At 36.1% G+C, this 23,951-nt stretch overlaps 6 protein-coding genes across 9 annotated transcripts; 5 read left to right on the top strand and 1 right to left on the bottom strand.

The window, feature by feature from the left end:
• The first annotated feature begins 1,345 nt into the window (after nucleotides 1–1,345).
• Nucleotides 1,346–2,743, top strand: LOC138128822 (cathepsin B-like). The gene is made up of 5 exons (XM_069045028.1): nucleotides 1,346–1,456; nucleotides 1,510–1,856; nucleotides 1,911–2,111; nucleotides 2,162–2,420; nucleotides 2,474–2,743. Exons 2-5 carry the CDS (start codon nucleotides 1,515–1,517, stop codon nucleotides 2,677–2,679), a joined length of 1,008 nt encoding a protein of 335 aa, XP_068901129.1. The 5' UTR covers nucleotides 1,346–1,456; nucleotides 1,510–1,514; the 3' UTR covers nucleotides 2,680–2,743.
• A 634-nt stretch (nucleotides 2,744–3,377) lies between these two features.
• Nucleotides 3,378–4,776, top strand: LOC138128834 (cathepsin B-like). Its single transcript, XM_069045039.1, has 5 exons — nucleotides 3,378–3,504; nucleotides 3,551–3,908; nucleotides 3,959–4,159; nucleotides 4,210–4,468; nucleotides 4,519–4,776. The coding sequence occupies exons 2-5, from the start codon at nucleotides 3,567–3,569 to the stop codon at nucleotides 4,722–4,724; spliced, it is 1,008 nt and encodes a 335-aa protein (XP_068901140.1). The 5' UTR covers nucleotides 3,378–3,504; nucleotides 3,551–3,566; the 3' UTR covers nucleotides 4,725–4,776.
• A 6,267-nt stretch (nucleotides 4,777–11,043) lies between these two features.
• LOC138122807 (cathepsin B-like) lies at nucleotides 11,044–12,463 on the top strand. Of its 2 annotated transcripts, none has more exons than XM_069037114.1 (5): nucleotides 11,044–11,200; nucleotides 11,256–11,596; nucleotides 11,650–11,847; nucleotides 11,899–12,124; nucleotides 12,180–12,463. In XM_069037114.1, the coding sequence occupies exons 2-5, from the start codon at nucleotides 11,261–11,263 to the stop codon at nucleotides 12,383–12,385; spliced, it is 966 nt and encodes a 321-aa protein (XP_068893215.1). In that variant the 5' UTR covers nucleotides 11,044–11,200; nucleotides 11,256–11,260; the 3' UTR covers nucleotides 12,386–12,463. The 2 variants fall into 2 exon arrangements, with proteins under 2 accessions (XP_068893215.1, XP_068893225.1); XM_069037124.1 differs by having other exon boundaries at nucleotides 11,046–11,182.
• Nucleotides 12,464–16,989: 4,526 nt separating this feature from the next.
• LOC138122794 (cathepsin B-like) lies at nucleotides 16,990–18,666 on the top strand. 2 transcript variants are annotated; one of them, XM_069037095.1, is made up of 4 exons: nucleotides 16,990–17,288; nucleotides 17,425–17,764; nucleotides 17,816–18,281; nucleotides 18,343–18,666. In XM_069037095.1, the coding sequence occupies exons 2-4, from the start codon at nucleotides 17,438–17,440 to the stop codon at nucleotides 18,552–18,554; spliced, it is 1,005 nt and encodes a 334-aa protein (XP_068893196.1). In that variant the 5' UTR covers nucleotides 16,990–17,288; nucleotides 17,425–17,437; the 3' UTR covers nucleotides 18,555–18,666. The 2 variants fall into 2 exon arrangements, with proteins under 2 accessions (XP_068893196.1, XP_068893202.1); XM_069037101.1 differs by having other exon boundaries at nucleotides 17,131–17,288; nucleotides 17,414–17,764.
• Nucleotides 18,667–18,674: 8 nt separating this feature from the next.
• Nucleotides 18,675–20,112, top strand: pn (exopolyphosphatase prune). Its single transcript, XM_069037084.1, has 4 exons — nucleotides 18,675–18,814; nucleotides 18,864–19,102; nucleotides 19,152–19,426; nucleotides 19,476–20,112. The coding sequence occupies exons 1-4, from the start codon at nucleotides 18,770–18,772 to the stop codon at nucleotides 20,042–20,044; spliced, it is 1,128 nt and encodes a 375-aa protein (XP_068893185.1). The 5' UTR covers nucleotides 18,675–18,769; the 3' UTR covers nucleotides 20,045–20,112.
• NELF-B (negative elongation factor B) lies at nucleotides 20,055–23,904 on the bottom strand. 2 transcript variants are annotated; one of them, XM_069037066.1, is made up of 5 exons: nucleotides 23,598–23,904; nucleotides 23,439–23,537; nucleotides 21,152–21,943; nucleotides 20,605–21,012; nucleotides 20,055–20,482 (listed from the first exon to the last, which is right to left on the bottom strand). In XM_069037066.1, exons 1-5 carry the CDS (start codon nucleotides 23,712–23,714, stop codon nucleotides 20,135–20,137), a joined length of 1,764 nt encoding a protein of 587 aa, XP_068893167.1. In that variant the 5' UTR covers nucleotides 23,715–23,904; the 3' UTR covers nucleotides 20,055–20,134. The 2 variants fall into 2 exon arrangements, with proteins under 2 accessions (XP_068893167.1, XP_068893172.1); XM_069037071.1 differs by lacking the exon at nucleotides 23,598–23,904 and adding an exon at nucleotides 22,032–22,105.
• Between the last annotated feature and the right edge of the window lie 47 nt (nucleotides 23,905–23,951).

Genomic DNA, 23,951 nt, shown 5'->3' with positions numbered 1-23,951 from the left:
ACATTCTTTGCGCAAGTCCAAATACGTATACCGGGTGTATTATGAAAAATCTTTGGTGCTGTAGCTTCCTTATTTTTCATACGATTTTAATAAATGATGTGTCAAGCAAAATCGTTTTAAATGGGCTACAATTTGAATTGATCCAATATTTGTTCTTGAGTTCTGTTTTTGACAGATGATAGTCAACTTTTTTTTTTCAAATTGCACTATTAACTTTTTTTGCTCAGTTTTATAGAGATTTTTATTTTGAATATGTAAATGTAAACAACCATGCTCATGCATAAAAACAAAAAGAAGAAATCAAAAAACAATGTTTTTTTTTTTTAAATCAAGCAGTCACATTAAACAGCAATAAAAGTTATGGTTACTTGATTTTTGGAAATTCTATTTTTTTTTATTAAAAACAAATTTTTGATTTTTTATTTTAATGTTTGTGTATTCATAAGATAAACATCTATCAGAATAAAGATAAAAAAATATACAGTGCAACTTAAAAAAATAAAGTTAGTTGCTGTCTGTCAAAAAATATAGTGTCAAAAAAAAATCATAGCATATCGACCTATAGTGTTTCTAAAACGATTTTGTTTGACGTATCATTTATTAAAATCGGATAAACAATAAGGAAGTTATAGCACCAAAGATTTTTCATAATACACTCGGTATGTATAAATATGCCGCCAGAAACCAAAACTGATTGTTGGAATTTTCGGAAAAAAGCGTACTTAAACATAAACAAAAATATTCTCAAAACCTATTGTTGGAGCGGCCGGTCCAATTTAGTTTATGACGCCGCTTCCAATATTCCTGGCGACAATCATCCCCGGTGCCGGTACGTTGGTGGTCTCTTTCACAATAGTGGGAAAGTCCCGCCATCTGGCTCAGTCACATCTTGCAAAAGACCACCAGCGTACTACCCATGACGGAGAGGGGGTGCGAATTTACTTTTTGTACATTTTCAGTTAGTTGATAAGTAAATGTAGAACAAGAAACACCAATACATCTTTGCATTAATCTGAAGCATCTATCCTTATTTTGAAATCACGGTCCACATTGTGCGAAACCCCTACGCGTAAAGAGAAAAAATTCTCGGACACGCAATTGGCGTGTCATAGGTTCAAACTCCTGGGTACGGAAACATCCGTCATACTTCGTAGGAGGCGATTGAATCGAAACACCTATATTTAAAATCTTTTGGAGCACAAAAATGTGCTTCATCTGCAGCTTCGCATGTTTCATTTCATGAAACAACGTTCAAAGTTCAAAGTTTTCAAAAGAACTAAACACTTAATTTTGACAGAGTTGTAAGTATTCGTTTCCCGTACAAAATCTAATCTGATTAAAATCGATAACGTTGTTAGTTAAGAAATGAAGGGTTTTATCTAAACATAACTAGCTGCCTATAAAAACGACTCCAAATGATCATTTACCAGTTTCTTTCGGTCCGCCGTTATTGAAAGTACGTAAGGCACACCTCATCAAAATTAATTTACACATTTTAACATTTTTTAGGAAAAATGAAGTGTGTACTACTCTGCATTGTAGTTCTTGCAAGTGTAGCTCTCTCCTATGGAGGGGTAAAATTGCATCCCTTGTCAGACGAGTTCATAAACGAAATCAACAGCAAGCAAACAACATGGAAGGCTGGCAGGAACTTCGATGTTAACACACCCATCTCCCACGTTAGGAGACTGCTCGGTGTACTTCCCAAGAAGGCGAATGCCCCCAAACTGCCAGTTAAAACCCATGCCGTAAATCTTGACGCTATTCCGGAATCGTTCGATGCTAGAGAAGCGTGGCCCGAATGCACCTCCATAATCGGAGAAATCAGAGATCAAGCCTCTTGCGGTTCTTGTTGGGTACAACTACCGCTCCGATGAATGTCACACAAAATTAATTTTCTATAATTTCAGGCATTCGGTGCTGTCGAGGCCATGAGCGACAGGATCTGCATTCATTCAGATGCATCTGTTAAAGTCAGAATTTCCGCTGAAGACTTGAACGATTGTTGTTACGACTGCGGTGACGGATGCAACGGTGGCTGGCCCGATCTTGCTTGGTCTTACTGGTCAAGTACAGGTATCGTCACTGGGGGTCTTTACGGAGTCGACGAAGTAAGTTTTCCGCTTTATATTTTGTGATATCTACTATAGTCATCGTTTAGGGATGCAAGGCCTATTCTATCAAACCCTGTGATCACCACGTCGATGGAAACCTTGGACCATGCGGAGACATCCAACGAACACCCGCCTGCAAAAAATCCTGCGACAGTACCTCCGATCTGGAATACAAGAGCGATCTGAGACGTGGATCGGCTTACAGCATCCCCAAATCAGAATCTCAAATTCAAACGGAAATTATGACCAACGGACCAGTCGAAGCTGATTATGACGTATATTCAGATTTCTTGACCTACAAGAGCGGTTTGTATTATTGGAGTGCTTTTGAAGTAGTTACACTGAACTTGCTGCTCTAGGTGTGTACCAACATGTGTCAGGAGAGGCGGAAGGAGGTCACGCTGTTAAGATTCTGGGATGGGGGGTAGAAGATGGCACTCCTTACTGGTTGGTCGCAAACTCCTGGAACGAGTCATGGGGTGACAAAGGCTACTTCAAAATTTTGAGAGGCCAGGATGAATGTGGAATTGAAAGCGATATTATTGGAGGGATTCCTGAGTTGTAATTTATCAACCACAAGTCCAAATTAATTATAAATAAAATAAATAAAGATAGTCTTATACGAAAAATTATTTTGTTTATAAAATGATATTATAATACGATACATCTCTACAATACAAGTCATAAGACAAAACGGATGAAATTAATTATTATTTTTTTTACTAGTCTTACAGTTCTAGCAAAACAAAAAAAAAAGATAAAAAAATATTCTGAATGACTGATTATTGAAAAAAGAAATAAAAGGTCGTAAATTTTATAATTAAAATTTAACTTGCTACGTTGGAAATAAAAAAAAAGTCTTGAAGTAGTTTCCAAGTTTAGTCAGAATGTGTTTTGATTCTCCAAATAACTTTTTTATAAACAATTCTTCAGCAGTTCAACTGTTATCGGTATAGGCTCTGTGTGTTATTGAAGTACTGAACAATGTAATCAATTTTACAAAAAATAAAAAATTAAATAAGGTTGTTTCGTTTATTCAGCATACAAAACAGAAAAATTAGACAAAATAAATTCAGATTCTCATCAAAAAGCACTCGACCAGCTTTCTGAAGTATTCGTTTTTTACTCATTAAGATTGACGAAAGATAAGAATTTCAACTGACTGTCTATGAGATACCACGATAATAGTGTCATTTTGTAACAATACGTTTAAAAGTATTGTTTATCATTAACACTTTGCTTCTATACAATTATGATGTTATCAATAATACGAGTAGATACTTTTTAAACTTTAGACATCGATAACATTGTCTTTATAATATACAAATTCTGTATAAAAACAAGATAATAAAGTCCTTGCATAGTTTTTCTTAGCTCCTTGTAACAGAAAGTATGTTAGGCTAAAAAATACATGATCAATTTTAATTGATATTTAGAAAAGTTGTAGGTGAAATGAAGTGCGTCCTTCTCTTTGTTGCTGTTCTTGGAACAGTGGCGCTCACTCATGGAGGTGTCAGAGTCCATCCTTTGTCAGATGAATTTATAGCGTCAATCAACAACCAGAAGACGACCTGGAAGGCTGGAAGAAACTTCGACGTCAACACACCTTTGCCTCAGATTAAGAAACTGCTCGGCGTCTTGCCTAAAACAGAAAATACCCCAAAACTGCCCCTTAAAATCCACCCCGAAGGTGTGCTAGACATTCCAGAATCATTCGACGCCCGAGAGGCATGGCCCGACTGTGCCTCCATAATTGGAGAAATCAGAGACCAAGCGTCTTGCGGTTCTTGTTGGGTATTGTCCAACCTCTTACTTTTGGTTCACGTAACAACTTCGCATTTCAGGCTTTCGGTGCTGTCGAAGCGATGAGCGATAGAATCTGCATTCACTCGAATGCAACGGTGAAGGTAAAAATTTCAGCTGAAGATTTGACCTCCTGTTGCGTCCTCTGCGGTCTTGGTTGTAACGGAGGTTGGCCCGAAATGGCTTGGCTGTACTGGTCCGAGAGCGGCATCGTCACCGGTGGAAACTACGGATCTCACGAGGTACACGTTCCCAATGCCTCTATTTTTTTTTTAATTTGCGATCACTTCAGGGATGCAGAACCTACTCCATCGAGCCTTGCGAACACCACGTGGATGGCGACCTTCCTGCATGCGGTGACATCCAGCCCACACCTGCTTGCCAGAGAGTCTGCGACGCCGATTCAGATCTAGAATACGAGCCCGACTTGAGAACAGGAAGTAGTTATACTGTTGGAGGTTCTGTTATTCAAATCCAAACTGAAATACTGACCAACGGACCGGTGGAAGCGAGCTACGAGGTCTACGAAGATTTCTTGTCGTACAAGAGCGGTATGGAAGCTCGTATACAGTTTATGCACTTAATGTGGCGTCATCTGTAGGTGTGTATCAGCACGTGTCAGGAGAGATGCAAGGAGGTCACGCTGTTAAGATTCTGGGATGGGGGGTAGAAGATGGCACTCCTTACTGGTTGGTCGCAAACTCCTGGAACGAGGATTGGGGTGATAAAGGCTATTTCAAAATTTTGAGGGGTCAGGATGAATGTGGAATTGAAGAGGATATTACGGCTGGTTTACCAAATCTATGAGTAATGCAGATTACTTATACATGTAGGAAATGAAATATAATTTTTCATTCAGCTTTTAATTTTTATTTTATTAAAAATAAGTGATTTAAAGCACTAAAGCACTACCCAATCGTGCAGCACCATTCTCAGTTTAAATTATGGTGGATAGCGAGAGAGGCATGGGGTGCCACTATTTGTGCTTAATACAAAAAATAAATAAATAAATAAATAAATAAATACGACGAAAATTACAATAACAAGGAAGGTTACCTCAGTGTACTTCCGGAATCTAGGTCGATTTTTTATATTTTATAGTTCAGTCCAGATTATAAACCCTAAAAATTAGAGTGAAATCATCCTCTAAACATCAGAGTTTTGTCGTTTTCGCTTATATCTTGAATGTAAAGAGATAACGAAAATATTCTAAGGCAAAAATTTGGTTTTTTCACTTTTAGTAAGAACAAGTACAGTTATACAGCCCGTCCCAGAACTGCCTACCAATAGAAAACAGTCATGTGCCGACAACAAAAGAAACTCCAAGATGACTAAAATAAATTTTCCAGTAGCTCACATAACCAAATTATAAAGTTTTAAACGTCAGCGATCCGAGAAGCTTGTCCTCAGCTATTACTAAAAAATCGGACAGGTTGCAAAAATAATTATTGATAACGCAACAATTAGCAAAAAGTTTACTTGGAATTTTGACTTGCCTTGGTGGTACTCAACTCTGAGTGGTCAAGTTTAGGATTTCTTTTCGCGATTATCGCTTGAGATAGGACTTTTTTTCTTTAAAATTCAGATCATTACATTTACCCAAATACTCCCTTTTGTCTCTGGGAAGGCAGTTCTAGGACACCTCTGTAATAATTATACAGTATGATTCCCGTGTTAACCCTCACGTTATAAGTGATTTTTAACTAAAAACGAATTCGAAGACCAAAATTGAATTTGTGCTCTTATCACTAAGATATAAGCTTTCCTTTGAGAAAAGAGAAATCTATAGAATTAACAAATTTCTTGGAATACAGAAAATATCCAAGTAACATTCAATTATTGGAAACGGTAGCAACAATAAAAATTCAATTTTGAATGTAGTTTGTTTTGTCAACTTTGAACGATTAAAGTCAAAAAGTTAAAGATTAAAAAAACCGAAACGGGTACACTTTCAATTAATACCTAGACAAGTTGCTTCGCTTGGATGCAGCAGATAACAACGCATCTGAAGCTGCAAGAGAATAATTATGCTAGACGTACTGTATCCAAATCGACGTCATCCAGATGCTAAGGTGCTTACAAGAGTGGCACAGAGAATAGGAGAAAATGGCCAAATAATGTCAATTTATGTAAACCGTGGACGATCTCGTGATGTTCGTACACTAGCTTTTAATTAATTTTAAAAAGAATCTATTTAGACTATTTTTGCGTTGATGGCCACAGTGCTACAATAAAAAGGGGATACCCCTGTTTCAACCGTGGACACCTTTTTTTCATCACATTGTATAAATGGGAAATAAGGATGTAAATATATTTCTTTGGAACAACTTCAACTTCTTGTTTGTTATCATAAACAGTAGATTGTTTTATTAGGATAAAAAGTGTCAAAATTTGCAAGTCAAAAAAGTCACTTTTTAACCGAATGAAACATGCTATTTTTTCTCCAGCCAACAATGCATTGAAAAAATACAAAATCTATAAATTCTAAAATATTAATAACATGCCGAGTGAATCGCGTACTCGTATCTACCGGGACATTTTTTTAACTCGGAACATAGTCCATACTTATTCCCTATGTTCAATTTTAAAAAACACAGATCAATGCATTGTGAGTTGCTAAGCAACCAACTATACCGAACACCAGAGATTTTGAAATAATGTTAAAAATTGTACCGATTGATGGAATTGGTCTATCATGTGTTGTATTGGAAATGTTACGCACATTTCTAATGCTCTGATTGGTATAGAATAACTGCATTATGTGTATTTCTTCTTCAAACAACTTGACCATTTTGTTAAACTGTCAAGTATTTATTTTCGTTACCTTGGTTATGTGATTACATACATGCATTGACCTGTGTTTTTTAAAACTGAACATAGGGAATAGCCTGTTTGCGGTAGGCAATTTTTTGCTTATAAAACGTTCCCTTATGCTTATAATCATAAGATTCACGTAGAAGCTTATCGTAATATCCAATTCCTTACACTATTTTAAAAAATAACGTAACCAATCAAATAGTTTAACGTTATATTTTGTTGGTCTTTACGCCTAATAAAGATAGATGTCAGGATCTGACAAATATTAACTTGTCCATTGTGTCCATTGTGATAGCTAAATAATATCATTGAAAACTTCGAAATACTCAGAAAAATTCCAAGATGTGCTCCGCAGCCGAATGGTTGCGAGAAACTCAAAAATTTTGGTGACAGTTTTCTAAATGAATGTCAAAATTATAAGGGCCTTATTTTAATATTTGTGGTTATGAAAATTTTCCGCAAATACTTTTGAAAATTATGAATTCCGTTATATTTATAACATAAAATCAGGTATACCTAAGTACATATAACGAAAAATGACGTTCCGCAAACACTCTAATAAGTATGGGCTATGTTCAATGTTAAAAAAATGTCCCGGTATGTAGTCATGACATTGTTTACTTATGTCATTGTTTTGTGAAAAAACTCAAATTAATTTACCTTGTGTATTTTCTACAAATAACGATGAACCCTGAAGAAGATTTGCCTCCAGATGTGGTTTAAGTGGCACAAAAAGTGGTTTTAGACTTACTTCCGACAAAATCTCGAGAGATTTATGAGACTACATACAATCGTTTCATGAAATGGTGCGAGGAAAAAAACATTAAAACTTATTCAGAGAACGTTTTATTGGTGTATTTTGCCGATTTGGCAAAAAAAAAAAATCATCCACATTGTGGTCGCAATATTCAATGGTGAAAGCGACTCTGAGTAGTTTTGAAAGCAATTATAGAAAAAATATTGTTTATATGTCGTGCGTGAAGATGTTTTTTGTGTATTCAAAGGCTTTTACTGCCTCGACCTGCGTCTCGGCTTAAAAGGCCTTTTTCTAATTTTGACATATAAAGTGACACTTTTCAAAATTAATTGACGTTTGGAAACGTCACACTTTTCGTAACTGGTTACGAAAAGTAAAATCTTTTCTAACTGGTTAGGAAAAATTTATTCTATCACCAGTTGACACTGTCATATTTTTTGTTTTTAAGCAAAATAACCGTGCCTACTTACCTAAAGTCCATTCATTTTGTATTGAACTTTTCAAGGTCAAATAATTTTATTTATTGGCTTTGTAATTATGTTTTGTAAATAGTGACATGCAGGTAAACACCGTAAACGTTGAATTGAGCATTGCTAAATCACATTATGTTGGTTATATGCATGTCGCTATTTACAAAACATAATTACAGTACCAAAATTTAAATTATTTGACCTTGAAAAGTTCAATACAAAATGAATGGACTTTACTTGATATTTTAACACAATAATAATTTATTATTAATGAAATTCATTACTTCGTTTAACGTTTGAAGAAACTTTTTTTTGTCAAAATTAGAAAAAATCTTGTATGTAACACGTTAGGAAATGCAATTTTGTGTAACTCGTGTGATTTTGCGGGATCTCGCTGCGTTCGTCCCGCAAATATTCCACTCGTTACACAAAATAACGCATTTCCTCACTGGTTACATAAATAGCTATATATTTCATGCACAAAAAACACTCTCTTCGCGCAAAAATAACTATTTGAAATTTGTTTTTCAATCTTATGACAGTGTTATTTATTTTTTGTTTTATGCGTTTTTAAAATAATATTTTTCTACAACCGTCAAAAAAACGTGACATTTATGCATCGTTATCAAGTCGCAAAGTATGTCATTTTTGATAGTGAAAAAATATTTGTCAAAAAGTTTCCTTGGATGCTAGAATAGTTATATTTTAGCACCCAAGGAAACTTTTTGACGAATATTTTAGCATCCAAGGAAAATTTTACAAAAATTAAAAAATTAAAATGCCGTTGTAGAAAAAATAGTGTTTTCCGACGACCACTATGAAAAATGCGTAAATTCGCACAAATAACTATTATTGAAAGTTGGCTATTGCATGCAAATAGCGAACCCGTGTGCAATGAAACTGGTTAGCCAATCAGATACCTTCTAGCCTGTGCGCAATGAAATCATTGCACACAGTTGTAGTAACCATGGCCACCAATGTATGTTTTGTCCGCAGCTCTGTCGAATAATATTTGAAGTTTGAAGGAATACCGAATATTAGCGTTTTTTTTGTGGTCGTCGGAAAAATATCGTGTATACCACGTGTTGAAAATTCGATTTCACACACGTTTGCTTAAGCCACGCGCCTACGGCTTGTGTCTCAATTCTGCAAACTCGTGTGAAATCTTTCATTTTCAACTCTTGATATACAATATACTATTGTATTTCGTGCGAAAGATGATTCGAATGAGTTTGAAGTCTCGACCTGACGGTCTCGACCAAAAACTCATTCTCATGCGCCAACAAAACATTTATGTAAATTTCGACAGCTCAGAAAGCATCAGTCCAAAGGTATAAGTATATGACCCTACATCAGAATTTGATATTCTTTCCAAATTTGCAAAAAATAGATAGGGGTTTCCATGTGAAGATTAAAGAAATGGAAATACATAACAACATTGGTCGCAAACAGAAAAGAGTGGAAAACTTAGGACAATCGGAAAGTGTTTCTTTTAAAAAATTAAGTTATCCAAGATTTTTTCGAAAAACTCAACTATAAAGAAAATACGATATTTCCTTAATTCCAAACTTTGCCGGACACTGCATTTTAGACTTTCCTTAGTAATAATCTAAATTGTTTCATAATAAACAACTTACTGATATCCTTTTATTTGAATTCGCGCTCATTTGGAAACAATAGTAAATATATTTCAAACCAAGGTAAGAAAGTGGTTTCTTGCAGACCGCAGGCAAAGATTATAAACCGAGTCGTAGACGAGGTTTGTAAGTGCCTAAGGTCTGCAAGGACACTTTCTTAACAAGGTTTGAATACAATTTTTTTCCCTACCGGCACAACTTTGTTGAAAAAAGTCAAAAAAGATGGTTATATTCGTGATTAAAACGAAAATTTTGAGAATTGAATAGTAGGCTGTGTTATTTGTTTAATTAACTTGTCATCGCATTTGAAGATTTGAGGTTTGTTCGAAAATTTGATATAAACAGGGTAAAGTAATCTACCTACCTAGCTTATCTGTTTATTTTCCAGATTATATGATTGACCTACCAACTTACTTCATTGAATTGGCTTTCATTTATCCATAACTTATTTCACTTTTGACACTTTTGACATTTGTATTTTGGTACAGTTTTACCATAAACATTTCATGATTAACTTTCTTACCTTAGCGAGAAAGTTGAATTTTCTCACCTCAAATGAGGTATCCACAGCCTACATTTCTAACCGGTAGGGAGAAAAATTAATTTTTGCACAAGGGCAGTCACCACTGTTGATGCGGCTCTGACGCCTTATTCGTTTTTCCGCGAGATAAACGCACATAAACCTTCTTTAAATTTTTCTAAATCAAACCAACAGCAAGTGTACCTAAACGGAGTCGATTTTATAGGTGCTTTTGTTTTTATTGGCGTAATAAAGTTAAATTGAAATAGGTTTTTGCAGCAATAAGGCCAAAAAATCATTCCGATGTTCAATTTAGCAGTAAATGAGAAATCTCGGGCGTTTAAATTGACCAGAAATCCTTAAATTTGTTTTAATTAGCGTATATTAATTAAAATTATTTTCTGGCTTAGAATGCTGCTCGAGGTTGAGTATTTATGTACTCATAAAATAAAACGCAACGTAACTGGGCTGTAAAATTTGTATTCGAGGTGTTCCCTCGTCAAGTCCCGTGTCTTTCATTACGTAAAGTCAATTAAGATCTTTACATGCACTTTAGACACACCATTTACTCGATTTTGTAATAATTTAGGCCCCTGAGTATTCTTTTCATCGTCACTTTCAAAAATAACATTCGTTATACAGTAAAATATTATGACTTCAATGTGCACACATTTTTTTATTTGTCGTATCCGAAAACTAAAAAATTACATCAAGTTCTTATTTACTAAATATAATGATGAATTACTATATCTGCAGAGTTTGTTTTTAATAAATAATCAATAAAAACTACTTCAACAATGTTTTACTTTTGTTGCAAAATTATTGACTCAATTTGTTTTTGTAAATAGAAGCTTGTCTATTATATGTGTACAAATACAAATGTAATCTTAAAAATCTGAAGTGGAGCACCATTCGACCAATCAGACGAGAGATCTTTAACTATTTAAAAGTCCAAAACTTTAGCAGCAACATTTTGAAAGTCACGATAGCGATTATCATTCACTTATAAAAGGATTTTTTTTCGAGATTGTGTTACTGTGCAGTAGGTACTCGTAGTTTCTCAGGTGGGTGTGTAAGTGCCGGTAAGTTCTGCGAGAAGAAAGTAATTTGAAACTTAATCAACTCATTTGATTTTAGAAAAAATGAAAATTTTCTTGTCCTTCGTGGTCCTAGTAGCCGTCCTTTCTGCCTCGTTGGCCGAAATCGATGTGCTCTCTTCCGAATTCATCGATTCGATTAATCGAATACAGTCGAGCTGGGTTGCTGGACGCAATTTCCCAGAAAACACCACCAACGAGTATTTGTACAAACTGAACGGGTTCATCGGTCTTCACCGCGACCCTAACTACAAACCCCCTGTGCTGGTGCACACTTTCAACGCACGAGATGTTCCTGAATCGTTCGACGCTCGAACAAAATGGCCCAACTGCGACTCTCTGAACAGGATAAGAGATCAAGGAGCTTGCGGATCTTGTTGGGTAAAAACTCAAACTTAATTTTTCCGTCGATGTTAAGTTTTGATTTGGCACAGGCGTTTGCGTCCATCGAGTCAATGTCGGACAGAATCTGCATCCACTCTTCCGGATCCGCACAGTTCATGTTTTCCCCAGAAGATCTTCTCTCGTGCTGCACCAGTTGTGGTGACTGTGGGGGCGGCTACATGATGTCAGCCCTAGACTTCTACATTAACGAAGGTATCGTCTCCGGCGGAGATGTAAATTCGAACGAAGTAAGCCGAAGAATTGTTCAAATTGTTAAAACTTACTAAAGTAAAATTAAGGGTTGCAGACCCTACACTGCTGATGCCCATGACCAAGGCCAAACTCCTGCTTGCACCAAGAGTTGCCGCAACGGTTATTCCACGAGCTACAGTGCGGACAAGCATTACGGCAGTAACGACTATGTGGTTTCCAGCGCTATTGATCAAATTCAGTACGAAGTAATGACCAATGGACCTATCATTGTGAACTTCGAAGTGTTCCAAGACTTTTACAATTATGTGTCTGGTAAGTTGTACGAGTCGTCATTTGCCGTAAACTGAAAAATTATATTACTGCGTAGGTGTTTATCGTCATGTCAGTGGAGAGAGCGTTGGATTTCATGTTGTTAAAATCGTGGGATGGGGTGTCGAAAACGGAATGCCTTATTGGTTGATCGCTAATTCTTGGGGCAGCAGTTGGGGCGACCACGGCTTCTTTAAAATGTTGAGAGGCCAGAACGAATGCGGCATTGAAAATTATCCTTATGCAGCTATGCCAAGACTTTAAACATTCACAGACGGTGATACGGTCTTTGTAATTTACAAAATTATATAATGAAATGCCAAATAAATTTGTTACAAGTTATTTAATACATCTTATTATTTCTAGAATCCGATTAAGTTCAGTTTAAAATTAAAAATAATATTTGTTGTGTTGCAAGACATGATTGATTGACAAGTACGTAGGTACTGTTACGTTATAAATTACGCTCCCGAAACTGGGCAACCCTGTTACCGGTTACAAATCCGGAATGTTCCGGGGTATAACGAACAAGTCGTGGCTTCCTTCGACTCGGTTTACAATGCGAACCACGAGAAACGCCGACCGAAGCTGAAAAATTGGTGAGAACAGCCCGGAGTACGGGAAATGATACACAATCTTCCAACTAATCGTTTATTCAGATGTCAAACAATGAAAATAATGATATAAATGAAAAAGAAAACAACGAAGCCTGACTAGCCTAATGGCGTGTACAAATTTCAATAACCTAACTCCTCGGAGGGTCCTCCGGGTCCCAGATATTCAACGAACGAGTACCGGCGAAACAGTAAAAAAAAATCCCTTCTTTAGCGAAGGAGGAAGGCCGACTGGTCCTACGTAACGTCGCTATTCGGCTACGCCGCCCGCATAAGCGGGGAGGTCCTCCAAGTCTTCCTTCGCTCCAAAAAAAAAAATTGAAGTTAAGATGTTTTTCTCCGGTACGGACCGGTGAAGAACCACGCGCAAAAAAATGTTCGGTGAGCGCGATACACAATTCCTGGCGAGGTCACTCACGGATTGATAATCGTTCGTGAATATAAAAACCCGACGGACTTGATAAGGAATTTTTTTCTTAAGTTAGTACGATTAATGAAATGACGCGCCTTATGACAAAACTACAACTTTAACAGTGGAACAAATTATAAATCCTAAACGCGATATACAAATTAAAGGAATTTGATAGAACTTTTCACCCGTCGAAATAATGAGTGACAATGGAAATTTGGCCATAGTTAAATACAAACGCTCAATTAGTTCGACGGAGTGACAAAATACAACCGAAAACTTTGAGAAGCTACGGCCTGTAAAAATTGGGGTGTCACCACTGCTCCGGACTTGCTGGTGGGTAGATCCGGCACCTTCCGGTGAGTCCGGGGACGACCTGGACTGACAGGACTCGACGAGATCCTGATCCGCAAAAGCGTTCGGTCTGGAACCTTCCGTAGTGAAGTTCGTGATCCGCTTGGCGATGTGGGCGGTGGTACTTAGACGAATCGTCTCCAACGGCCCTCGTGAACTCCACTACGTCGTCTCGTCGGCCCTGCAAATTCACTCGATCACTGTCCCCTTGACTCTCCCCAGGCACTGACAACACTCCCGGCAAAAGGTCGTGAAAAATCCTCGCTCTGTCTCTGGTTTCCCCGATTTATAGCTTCCACCCCCTCTGTGCGCAGATTTTTCGGCGGAAGTCCGAGTACGTTTCCGTCGCGATGGATTCTAGAACATTCTAGAAAAATCGCGAAGATTTACAATCGCGCGGCGATTTAAATCGTAACAGTACCTATATCTGAAGAAAATTAATTTTGTAATATTTAGAATTCATATTGCAATTTCAGATTTTGAATAATGATTTACCTAAATCGGTTTTCCAACCAGAGATCATTAAAAAAATGATTCGAATAGATTAGTGGATAGCGGATACAATTAGTATTTCATGAACGCTAGAATAACAAGTTCGCAGTGAAGATTTTTAATTCAATTTAGATTGTCAGATTGAATCAGTATTTCAAACACAAATACCATTGTGTGCAAATAATGATGCGATCTTTTATTTGTTTAGATTTTCGTTTGATAAAAGTGTTCGTTAAGTGGTTATTTAACGACAACACCAGGGTGGACCATTGTATAGCATATTCCAATAAACCATATTTCTAATCATCCTAGAAATTTGAATTTTGCGGTCAATAATCTAGATTGAAAGTACTACAACATGAATTTTTAATTTTTTCAAACAGACGCTCCAAATGGCATCAGGACGCTAAAAAATGAAAACATTTAAATTATCTATTCCCTGGATTAAAAATAACACAGAGAACTCATTTCTAATATTAAAAATTATGAAGGAGTCATTGATTTCAAATTAATTGACATAATAATTTTTGGTACCAAAATGTGAGTAATTTATGACGACGACCTTCGATGCATCATAATTCCTGACTGACAATGGTCGCTTACCGCAAACAACCAGCTGTAAATCATAATTGGCGGTACGGTCCTGGATTTGTATGGTATTGGAGGCCCATGTTACCGATGTCAAGTTTAAAACGTGTTTTTCTAATTTTGACATATAAAGTGACACTTTTCAAAATTAATTGACGTTTGGAAACGTCACACTTTTCGTAACTGGTTACGAAAAGTAAAATCTTTCCTAACTGGTTAGGAAAAATTTATTTTCTAATAAATTTTTCCTAACCAGTTAGTCATATTTTTTGTTTTTAAGCAAAATAACCGTGCCTACTTACCTACTTGATATTTTAACACAATAATAATTAATTATTCATTACTTCGTTTAACGTTTGAAGAAACATTTCTTTTGTCAAAATTAGAAAAAATCTTGTATGTAACACGTCAGGAAATGCAATTTTGTGTAACTCGTGTGATTTTGCGGGATCTCGCTGCGCTCGTCCCGCAAATATTCCACTCGTTACACAAAATAACGCATTTCCTAACTGGTTACATAAATAGCTATTTTATACATTTTTTAATTATGTTTTCAATAATGAGGACAAACTTTAAACTTTTCGAAACTGGAACGGCTGACCCGGAAATGCATTTGAAATTGTCTGTTGGTTAACCCCGGTACAATCCGTTCAACGATCCAACAACCAACAGTTCTTAAAGGGAGCTACTTGTATCCCCTTCTTCCCCTTCCTGTATTGAATCCGGTGATAACAAATTTACAGCGGAAAAAAAATTTTGCCCCAGAAATAATTAATTTTCTTTTTCTTTCGTCAAATTGCATTTTTAATTTGTTGATGTTCATTTAAGCAGGTGGTTAAATAAATGACAATTAAAGTGTGAGTTGACAATGTGGACATTTACAAAAACAAGAAACGTGCGTTTACCCGATTCCGTTCATAATGCCGGAGCGACACTGCAGTCCCCACACTCTACCTTCGCCTATATTTTATGACCGCGCTCTTCAAACATTTGTCGAATAAATTGTCGGAAATTGACCTTCTCTAATCCAACACAGAACACATACTTTAATCCAGTGAGGGTTGTTTTGGGCGTAATAGTGGCAGTTATGTTTATTAACTCCACCATTGTTCAAAAATTTCGCCTCATCAGAAAAAAAAAACAAATCATAAAAACGATGATCCAAATTTTGTTTTTCTCTAAAAAAAATTGCACAATAGCACAATACTAATCTTTGTGGGTAGTATGTAGGGTATAGTCTATTTTTTCCTGGTAGGCGGTTGCGCGCGCATGTACGAAAGGTAGAATTACATTGCTAAAATGTTTAGCAGGATGCAGGAATTGTAAGAGTATTTTTGGTTGCATATTATCTAGGGGATCAGTATTTTTGGTTGCATATTAAAACTTTTGTTTATGATTTAAATTTTTCATAATTTGTAAATTGTGAATAAACTGGTGGAAAAATTAATAACAACTATTATATGTATAACATTTTTTATTTCTATTTTATACATACAGGAGTTACACTGGGTGCAAAACAACTCAATATTTTTGGATTCAACCGTTCAATTTAAAAAAAAAAATTAAATCACAGCGACAAAAATTCACTATATGAAAGCGGCAAAAATTTCATAACATGGGCATGGCCTGCTTCAATTACAATAATTTATAATAACCCTGTATCTTGCAAGAGAAAAGGCATATAGGCAGTAATTCTGTATTCCATACCTAATGGCCTTTTCCTATTCGAATCCAAAAGTAGCAAAGATTATCATGAAGAAATGAACTCGAACGTTTTTGATGGATAGTTTCAGACAATTTTAACTTTAGTGGAACTGAATTCTGTTGTGTTAATGGACAACAGCATCGTAAGTACCACAGTCGCCGGGAAGAATGTTTACCAACAACAACTTGGCGAAAAGCGGACATCCAAAATTGGCTATATGCTATTAGGAAAGAGAATCAATTTTGATATCACAATGTTAAAGCCTAAACTTATACGGTTGGTAAAAGTTGAAGAACAAAAGTAGGTATTTAAAATATGCTGTTGATGAAATGGTGAAGGCAAGTAGGGTAGGGTAAGGTAGATAGGGATGAAATTTATTTGCACAAAGTATTCGTTGCACCGACGTTTTACTAATATCAATCAATTGTTGCTGTAATTGTTCTTTGACTGCAATGGGGATTTTTATCAACCATTTCAAAAACTGCCACACCGTATATCTATAAAAAGAAATAAAACAAGAAAAAATAAATAATTCATTTAAATTGTTCATTCTAGTGCTCTTCTTTATGTCGGTTTGAAAGACTCAGAAATTCTATTTTCAATTTCAAATAAATGATAATAATCCTTGCTAGCAGTAAGTCCGTCCCTGTCACCCTGTCATCCTGTCAAGATAAAACTGTCACGTGTCAAATCACAGATGTCAAATATTGTCAATATGTGACGAAAACCACAGAACGTGAAAACCACAGTGAAAACTGTTAAATGTACTTAAATGATGGTTTGTTCAACTGAAGCTAGATGGAGTCGCAAGACAAAAATAATAAAATAATCAATTTGTTATGATCATTTCTGTTTATTTATTTTTGCAACCTCATCAGAGTCAACAGTGATAATTGGAGATATAACTAAATGCGAATTAATAATAGAATGTAAATACAGTAAAGTTAAATTCCAGAAGATAACGGGGTTAGTAACAGTCTGATACAGGAACAACACGGACATTCTGTAAGTATTCTGTCCATATTTAAATGTATTTTTGCTTATCATGGGTACTAATATTGCATTAAATACAAGGTGAAAAATAACCATTCCTGTAAAATGGCGTCAGGTAATTGCGTATTTCATACTAGTTATATTCCAGACCTGTTTTTACCATGAAGAACTTAGCATACATCGCTGTACTTTGTACAGCAATTTCAACAATTTTGGCTGTGAATCCTTTGTCCAAAGAATTCATCCAATCGATCAACGATGCACAGAGCACCTGGAAGGCGGGTCCAAATTTTGCGGAGAACGTCGACATGTCGTACATTCGCCGCTTGATGGGCGTCCATCCTCACAGCAAATACCACAAACCATCAATCAAAACGCATCAATTAGACGCGACAGCAATCCCAGCCAGCTTTGATGCGCGTCAAGAATGGCCTAATTGTCCGACTATAAGGGAGATAAGAGATCAGGGATCATGTGGGTCATGTTGGGTAATATAGATAACACTTGTTTTGACCAATCCAACAAAATCCCAATTTTAGGCGTTTGGAGCGGTAGAGGCGATGTCAGATCGTGTCTGCATCCATTCTAAAGGAAGTATCAACGTGCACGTTTCAGCTGACGATTTGGTGTCATGCTGTGTAACATGTGGTATGGGTTGCAATGGGGGATTCCCCGGAGCCGCGTGGCATTATTGGGTTAAGACGGGAATTGTTTCGGGAGGGACTTACGGGTCGCACCAAGGGTGCAGGCCTTATGAAATTGCCCCGTGTGAACATCATGTGAACGGGACGCGCCCCCCGTGCACGGGAGACGGTAATAAAACTCCCTCTTGTAAAAAGGTTTGCGAAAAGGGCTACAACGTTCCATATAACAAAGACAGAAACTTTGGGAAGGAGGCTTATTCTATCTCTAGTGATGTTCAGCAAATTCAGAAGGAAATCATGACAAATGGACCAGTTGAAGGAGCCTTCATAGTATATGCGGATTTACTTAGCTACAAAAGCGGTATGTATATACATAATATCTATATTTAATATATTTTTTTTCTTTTATGAAAATTTTACAGGTGTGTATCAACATGTAACCGGAGCAGAATTGGGAGGACATGCAATTCGAATTTTGGGTTGGGGTGTAGAAAAGAATACACCCTATTGGCTAATCGCTAACTCCTGGAATTCAGACTGGGGTGATAACGGAATTTTCAAGATTCTTCGCGGAAAAGATCATTGTGGAATTGAAAGCGAGATTGTTGCAGGTTTGCCCCCAGCGCAATCATAAACAAACATTCCTAACGTTTTGATTATTTTTCAACTATGAGATGTGATTTATTTTTAAGCACCAAAGTATATCTTGTTATTAATCTTGTACGGAAATAAACTTAACTACTTGAGCTACTTATTTTGATAACCCTTGACCCAGTCCTAACCTCAAAAAAGTCACCTTCAGATATTGTTACTAACTGAAATCCATGAATTATTGAGTAAAGAATAAAGATGGAAGCCTTTTTAGCCTTCATCCTAAGTGCTAAAAAAGCTCTTGTAAGAAAAACTCATTCTAGTAATAAATGTTTGAAGACACTTATTTTAGGATAACCTTGGATCTCACAAAAATCTTCACCTCGTATTGGGGAACGAATCTTGCGATTTAGATTCCACCGTGTCAGCATTATCGCTTGCTTTTTTAATACATTCACAGAATTCTACTAAAAATGCAGATTATTTGGTAATTCCCGTGTTGAACGTTGAGGCCAAGTACTTTCCACTCCGTACAGAAATTTGCTATTTGTTAAAAAAATATGGCATTGATCCCAACATCCTTATTTTCAAGTAAAATATCAATGTACTCAATATTGTGGCGTTAACAATTTTTTTACAGGGATCAAATAGAATACACAAAAGTATTGAAAGGTAGAAAAGTGAAAACCAGCATTGTTGATCATCATGTGTTATCTAGCAACGACAAAATACTTGAAAAGACGGTTGTTCAAATTTTTGATCATAGAACCATCAATTCTCAAGAAATTTGTCAAAATAAAAACATAGAAAAAATATTAATTACAACAGTTGGTTCTTGTGCAACCTTGATAGCAAATGAAATCATCGAGTCCAAAGTGCCAATTTTATTTAACGAATTATGCCAGCTTTTGTATGGTAGTTGCTGAAAAAAAGTTGTAATCATTGATGTGATGTGGTTTTTTAGCAACTATTATTTATGATACAATTGGTCTTGACAAAGAATGTGGGAAAACTTTTGAAGAAGATATGATGATAGCTCAACATTTGGAAAATATCTTAAAACCAACTGAGTCCAGAAAAGAGTTGTTTGATGTGTTATGGAAAATACACAATGACACCTCAAGCTTAAGCACCAAAGACTTGCTCTACAGGGACTTAAAGGTTGTGAAAGGTGTACCCATGCCTGGCCTTCCACTTTTAGTAGAAGACTACTTGAAACGCCCTGATGCAGATGTCGCTATCACAGCTTTCGCCAAAGAGTTTAACAATCCGAGTGTCGTTTTAATAGGAATTGATGCCAGCAAAGAAGTTAAACGAGATGTGGCAATCTTTTCAACAGATGCAAGTTTTAAAGAGTCTTTAACCCACATCTTAAAAAACAGCAAAGAAATTGCCGGATGTGACTTATCACTTTCTGAAGTTGCCACCAAAAACAAAAATGTCGTATGTTTTAGGCAAGGTAATATCAAATTAACTCGCAAGTTCATTTTACCTTTGGTTGACAGGGCAGCGGGACAGGTTACGAAAAAATAATTAGTCCTAGTTTTCTTTTGTTCAATTTTAATAGAGGAAATTAAATAACATTCTAAAAAACTATAAAATAGCAGCTTCTTTTAGCCATTTTTACAACGTGTGATGATATGGAGCAGGCGTTGGCACACTCATTAAGGGTGAATTTATGTCAATGTCCATTTCGATCGGTACAGAAATTTCTTCTTGCGAATTAATTTTGGCTTGAAGCATTTCGTACAGATTATGTACTTTTTCGCTGTGTTGGTGGGTCGGTTGTAACGCTTTCATCAATGTGTGCAAGCGACTGGCCGGCAAACGGGAATGTACGTACCAGAGCAGCTTTAATAAATGCCGTGTCACGTTATCTCTCGACAATCCGGCGAAAAAGAATTCGTCAAAAAGCGCGGTACAGAAGTCTTCAGCTTGGAATTCCTCGGGATTATGTATGAGGAGGGCAACCTACAAAAAATAACTATTATGTACATTCGGAAAATACATTTCGTTTCGAGTCGACGTTTCCAGAACTTATGGGCTACCCTTCTGGAAACGTGCCGTGAATTATGAAAGGCTCGAGTACTTACGAGAGAATGCAAAAATGGGTCTTCAAAAGCTCTGTCGTCTTTGCAGTTGGCTAGAACCGTTAAAATCCTAAGCAGTCCCACCCTGTCTTTGGCCCGCGCTACGCTCAAAGTGTAATACATGGCCAAAATGCTGGCGACTGAGCTGTCTTGAATGTACGCTTCCACTGCATCTGGAAGCGGTCCGGAATGTTCGATAACAGTTATCGCGGCTTCTCTTTCGTCTGGAGGCAGTTTACTGGAAAGCTGTCTCACTTGATCGTCCACCATCAGCGACATCAACGCCGGCAAAAACTTCGTCACGACTTGACTGTCTAATTTTGGTTCTTTGAAGTCCTGAGAGTCGATCATGACCCAGGCACTTAATCCCAAAGCTAACATTCGCAAAAGCAGAATTAAAATCGTATTATCCTGCAAATCAATTTTTAAACCACTTTTTTAAAAAACAAAATAACTTGATTATTTGTAAAGATATAATTTTCAGTGTCTGGCAAAGTAAGTGTCAATTACATCTTTATTAACAAATGAGTTGTTGTTTGTTGCAACTCACCCTAGGCATTCCTTCTATGCATATGAGGTGGTGTAAAATTTTTATGGCCGAAGTTGCCAAAAAATTTATGGCGTAAGGATCACATAAAGTCATTGATAAATCACCTAAAACTTGTTCTTGGCCCCGTTTCACGTTATCCAAAAACCCTTGTAATTCCCTTGAGCGTTTAATGTCTACATTTTTTTCTCTAATGCAGGCATCAAGGCACCACGTAAATTTATGACAGGGATCTATCGAAATTATATCTTGGACTTCCAAGTCGTGTAACGCCATCAATAACTCGGCCCTTAAGGTGCAGTAGTGGACGTTGCGAGTCCGCAGAAATAACGTCCGCAAGAACTGCAGGACCATGTCGTATAATTTGACGCTGTTTCCTATCATGTGGGCTAATTTTTGTACTACTTCGCCTTGCCTTCGCACTTTAGGGGAAGGTCCGAAAAACTGAGTGCTCAGATTGGTGTGGTCAAACAGAACGTTCTCCTTTTCGCTGATGTATTGACTAAGTAATGGTGAAACTTCGTCGCCGAAAAGGGACTGGTTGTCTTTCCATATTTGTCGCTTCACTTCGGTGTCGGTGTCGTTGTACAGCTCACGATCTCGGACCAGCACTTTTAGATAGCTGTCGTCAATTTGGGGCGTGTTTTTTAAAATTGCCATCACTATTGGTCTCAAGGCTTTCACTTTTACAACAGGAAAACTCTTTACAAGCAAGTCTTTTAATTTCCTGTCCCTTTCTCGTCCTTCTTGTTTACCGATTTCGTTGATGTGTGCGATTAGTTTCTCTCGCAATTCCTGCAGCAACATTACAAAGAAAATAGAACTTTTGTAATTTGTTCAACAGTCGATTTATAAATAATTAAATTGGTAAATTGCTTTTTACCGTTCTCGGGTTCCATTTGTTGATTCTTTATTGTCCGTTTTACGACTCAGAAAAGATGAATATTTTCTTTTTACCTAACACATAAAACACTTTATGTTTGGACGTTTTACTACCCAACTTGGTCTACTGACATTACACGTTCACGTAAGTAGCTGTATCTACATATAATGCAACGTAAACATAAATAATTTATTACAAAATCTCTTCCCCTTAATTTTTTCCAGTTTTACTTAAAACAAAATTTCTGGAAAAGAGTGAAAAAAATGTATACAACAAAAATGTTTTAAACTGGACTATTTTAAATTTCCAGATCAATTAAATTATGAAAATTGCTTAGAAATGTATTCTTCATTTGTTAAAGCAAACAGACATTGGATGAAATTTACGGCACGTAAACATTCAATTGGGCTTTTAAAAATACAAACTACGGAATCTATTGTTGACGAAGTTTCGTCCAAAATCAATAAACATTATTGTGAATAATTGTATCAAGTGAAAGAGATATCAAAATGACTCATATTTTACGTTTCCTTTGTCTAGTTGTTTAGAAACTGGAAAAATAATCAATAAAGTTGAATTATTAACGTCGATTTTTTGGTGGGTGTGGTTCAAGTAAAATAATGAGAACACTATTTTAGGCTTTAGTTCATTTCATTGGTTTTATTTTCCCTAGTGTCCTAAAGGTTTATAAATACATAATATGAATCTTTTCAAAATTCCATTTACATACCAACTCACATACTAATACTATGTACGCAACTAATTTTTTTTTATATATTCTAGTTAATATCGTAAGATATAAACGGATCCTTTTAAGAAAAAGTGTAGGATGCGAGGTTTGATGATTGCTTTTAAGATCTCATTAATAAATGGTTTTAAATTGATTTTATTGCAAATGTAACATTTTACTTCATTTTTAAGTTGACGAGAATCGTGCACACAAAAAAAAACCACACAACAGTTTCTCAAGTTTTATTTTGTTTGAGCTCATGTCTGAGTGTCTCAAAGAATATTTGTCATGAAGGAAAAAACTGTTATGTTTATGAAAAAGTATATTCAGAGTCCTGTTAAATGGAAAATAATAGATACCATAACTGTAAGCAAACTATTTGCTGATTGTGAGTGCAAAGGTTTGTTTCACGACATATGTTCATGAAGCCATCTGTTTTTATATTAGCAAGTCATAAAATCTGCACAAAAAAAGTTAACCTCAAAATTCAGATTAATTTTTTGCACTTTTTGAATTTATAATTTGATAAACTAGTCAGTTCATTTTTAAATTATAATTGTAAATTCGAGTTTAAATGTATTTATGGCAAACCTGTTGTGCCATTCATTAAAGTGATTTTTTATAAACTAACATGTAGGTGTAATGTATTAATTAATATTTAATAGGGGTAAAATTACCTCGACAACTGACATGTGGAAATCCAATCTTCTCACTCCGTGCAAATCAAGTAATGGAAGCATTGGACGAAGTGAGGGTAGTAATATACCATTTGTTACCTATAAGGTAAAAATAATTTGTAGCTACTACTAAAAATAAGAGTGCGGGCTCAAATTTACCTGAAATTCTTCAATGGCTTTTAGGGGGTCTGTGCAACTAGTTAAGGCATGTTTGAGGAAGTTCGGCCCGTGAATATTTAGGGCTTCCAGAGGGAAATCGTTTCTTGACGAAGACATGGTTATGAGGTCTACGTTTCTATACTGTTAAAATATGACGAAATCGAAAAATTTATCACTTAAATTCGGTCTTAATATCACAGACATTACAGAATGAATTTTTAACAAAAATAAACAGGTAACGTATCGTGACACATTAGCACATTATCAAAATATTGTCAAAAAACAGACCGTTCCGCTCACGTTTCACTGTCAAAAGCGTCAAACAAAACAAAGGTCTTTCACCTATTTAAAATG

The sequence above is a fragment of the Tenebrio molitor genome, chromosome 1 (assembly GCF_963966145.1).
Source record: "Tenebrio molitor chromosome 1, icTenMoli1.1, whole genome shotgun sequence".
Taxonomy (NCBI): domain Eukaryota; kingdom Metazoa; phylum Arthropoda; class Insecta; order Coleoptera; family Tenebrionidae; genus Tenebrio; species Tenebrio molitor.
The sequence above is the reverse complement of the archived record's forward strand: the minus strand, read 5'-3'. Positions and strand labels throughout refer to the sequence as shown.

Coding starts and splice junctions, on each gene's coding strand:
- LOC138128822 (XM_069045028.1), top strand. CDS start 1,515: ATGAAGTGTGTACTACTCTGCATTGTAGTTCTTGCAAGTGTAGCTCTC. Junction 1,857..1,910: donor CCTCTTGCGGTTCTTGTTGG/GTACAACTACCG, acceptor CTATAATTTCAG/GCATTCGGTGCTGTCGAGGC. Junction 2,421..2,473: donor TTTCTTGACCTACAAGAGCG/GTTTGTATTATT, acceptor TTGCTGCTCTAG/GTGTGTACCAACATGTGTCA.
- LOC138128834 (XM_069045039.1), top strand. CDS start 3,567: ATGAAGTGCGTCCTTCTCTTTGTTGCTGTTCTTGGAACAGTGGCGCTC. Junction 3,909..3,958: donor CGTCTTGCGGTTCTTGTTGG/GTATTGTCCAAC, acceptor TTCGCATTTCAG/GCTTTCGGTGCTGTCGAAGC. Junction 4,469..4,518: donor TTTCTTGTCGTACAAGAGCG/GTATGGAAGCTC, acceptor CGTCATCTGTAG/GTGTGTATCAGCACGTGTCA.
- LOC138122807 (XM_069037114.1), top strand. CDS start 11,261: ATGAAAATTTTCTTGTCCTTCGTGGTCCTAGTAGCCGTCCTTTCTGCC. Junction 11,597..11,649: donor GAGCTTGCGGATCTTGTTGG/GTAAAAACTCAA, acceptor GATTTGGCACAG/GCGTTTGCGTCCATCGAGTC. Junction 12,125..12,179: donor CTTTTACAATTATGTGTCTG/GTAAGTTGTACG, acceptor ATTACTGCGTAG/GTGTTTATCGTCATGTCAGT.
- LOC138122794 (XM_069037095.1), top strand. CDS start 17,438: ATGAAGAACTTAGCATACATCGCTGTACTTTGTACAGCAATTTCAACA. Junction 17,765..17,815: donor GATCATGTGGGTCATGTTGG/GTAATATAGATA, acceptor TCCCAATTTTAG/GCGTTTGGAGCGGTAGAGGC. Junction 18,282..18,342: donor TTTACTTAGCTACAAAAGCG/GTATGTATATAC, acceptor AAAATTTTACAG/GTGTGTATCAACATGTAACC.
- pn (XM_069037084.1), top strand. CDS start 18,770: ATGGAAGCCTTTTTAGCCTTCATCCTAAGTGCTAAAAAAGCTCTT. Junction 19,103..19,151: donor CCCAACATCCTTATTTTCAA/GTAAAATATCAA, acceptor ATTTTTTTACAG/GGATCAAATAGAATACACAA. Junction 19,427..19,475: donor ATTATGCCAGCTTTTGTATG/GTAGTTGCTGAA, acceptor GTGGTTTTTTAG/CAACTATTATTTATGATACA.
- NELF-B (XM_069037066.1), bottom strand. CDS start 23,714: ATGTCTTCGTCAAGAAACGATTTCCCTCTGGAAGCCCTAAATATTCAC. Junction 21,013..21,151: donor GCATAGAAGGAATGCCTAGG/GTGAGTTGCAAC, acceptor ATTGATTTGCAG/GATAATACGATTTTAATTCT. Junction 20,483..20,604: donor ACCCATTTTTGCATTCTCTC/GTAAGTACTCGA, acceptor TATTTTTTGTAG/GTTGCCCTCCTCATACATAA.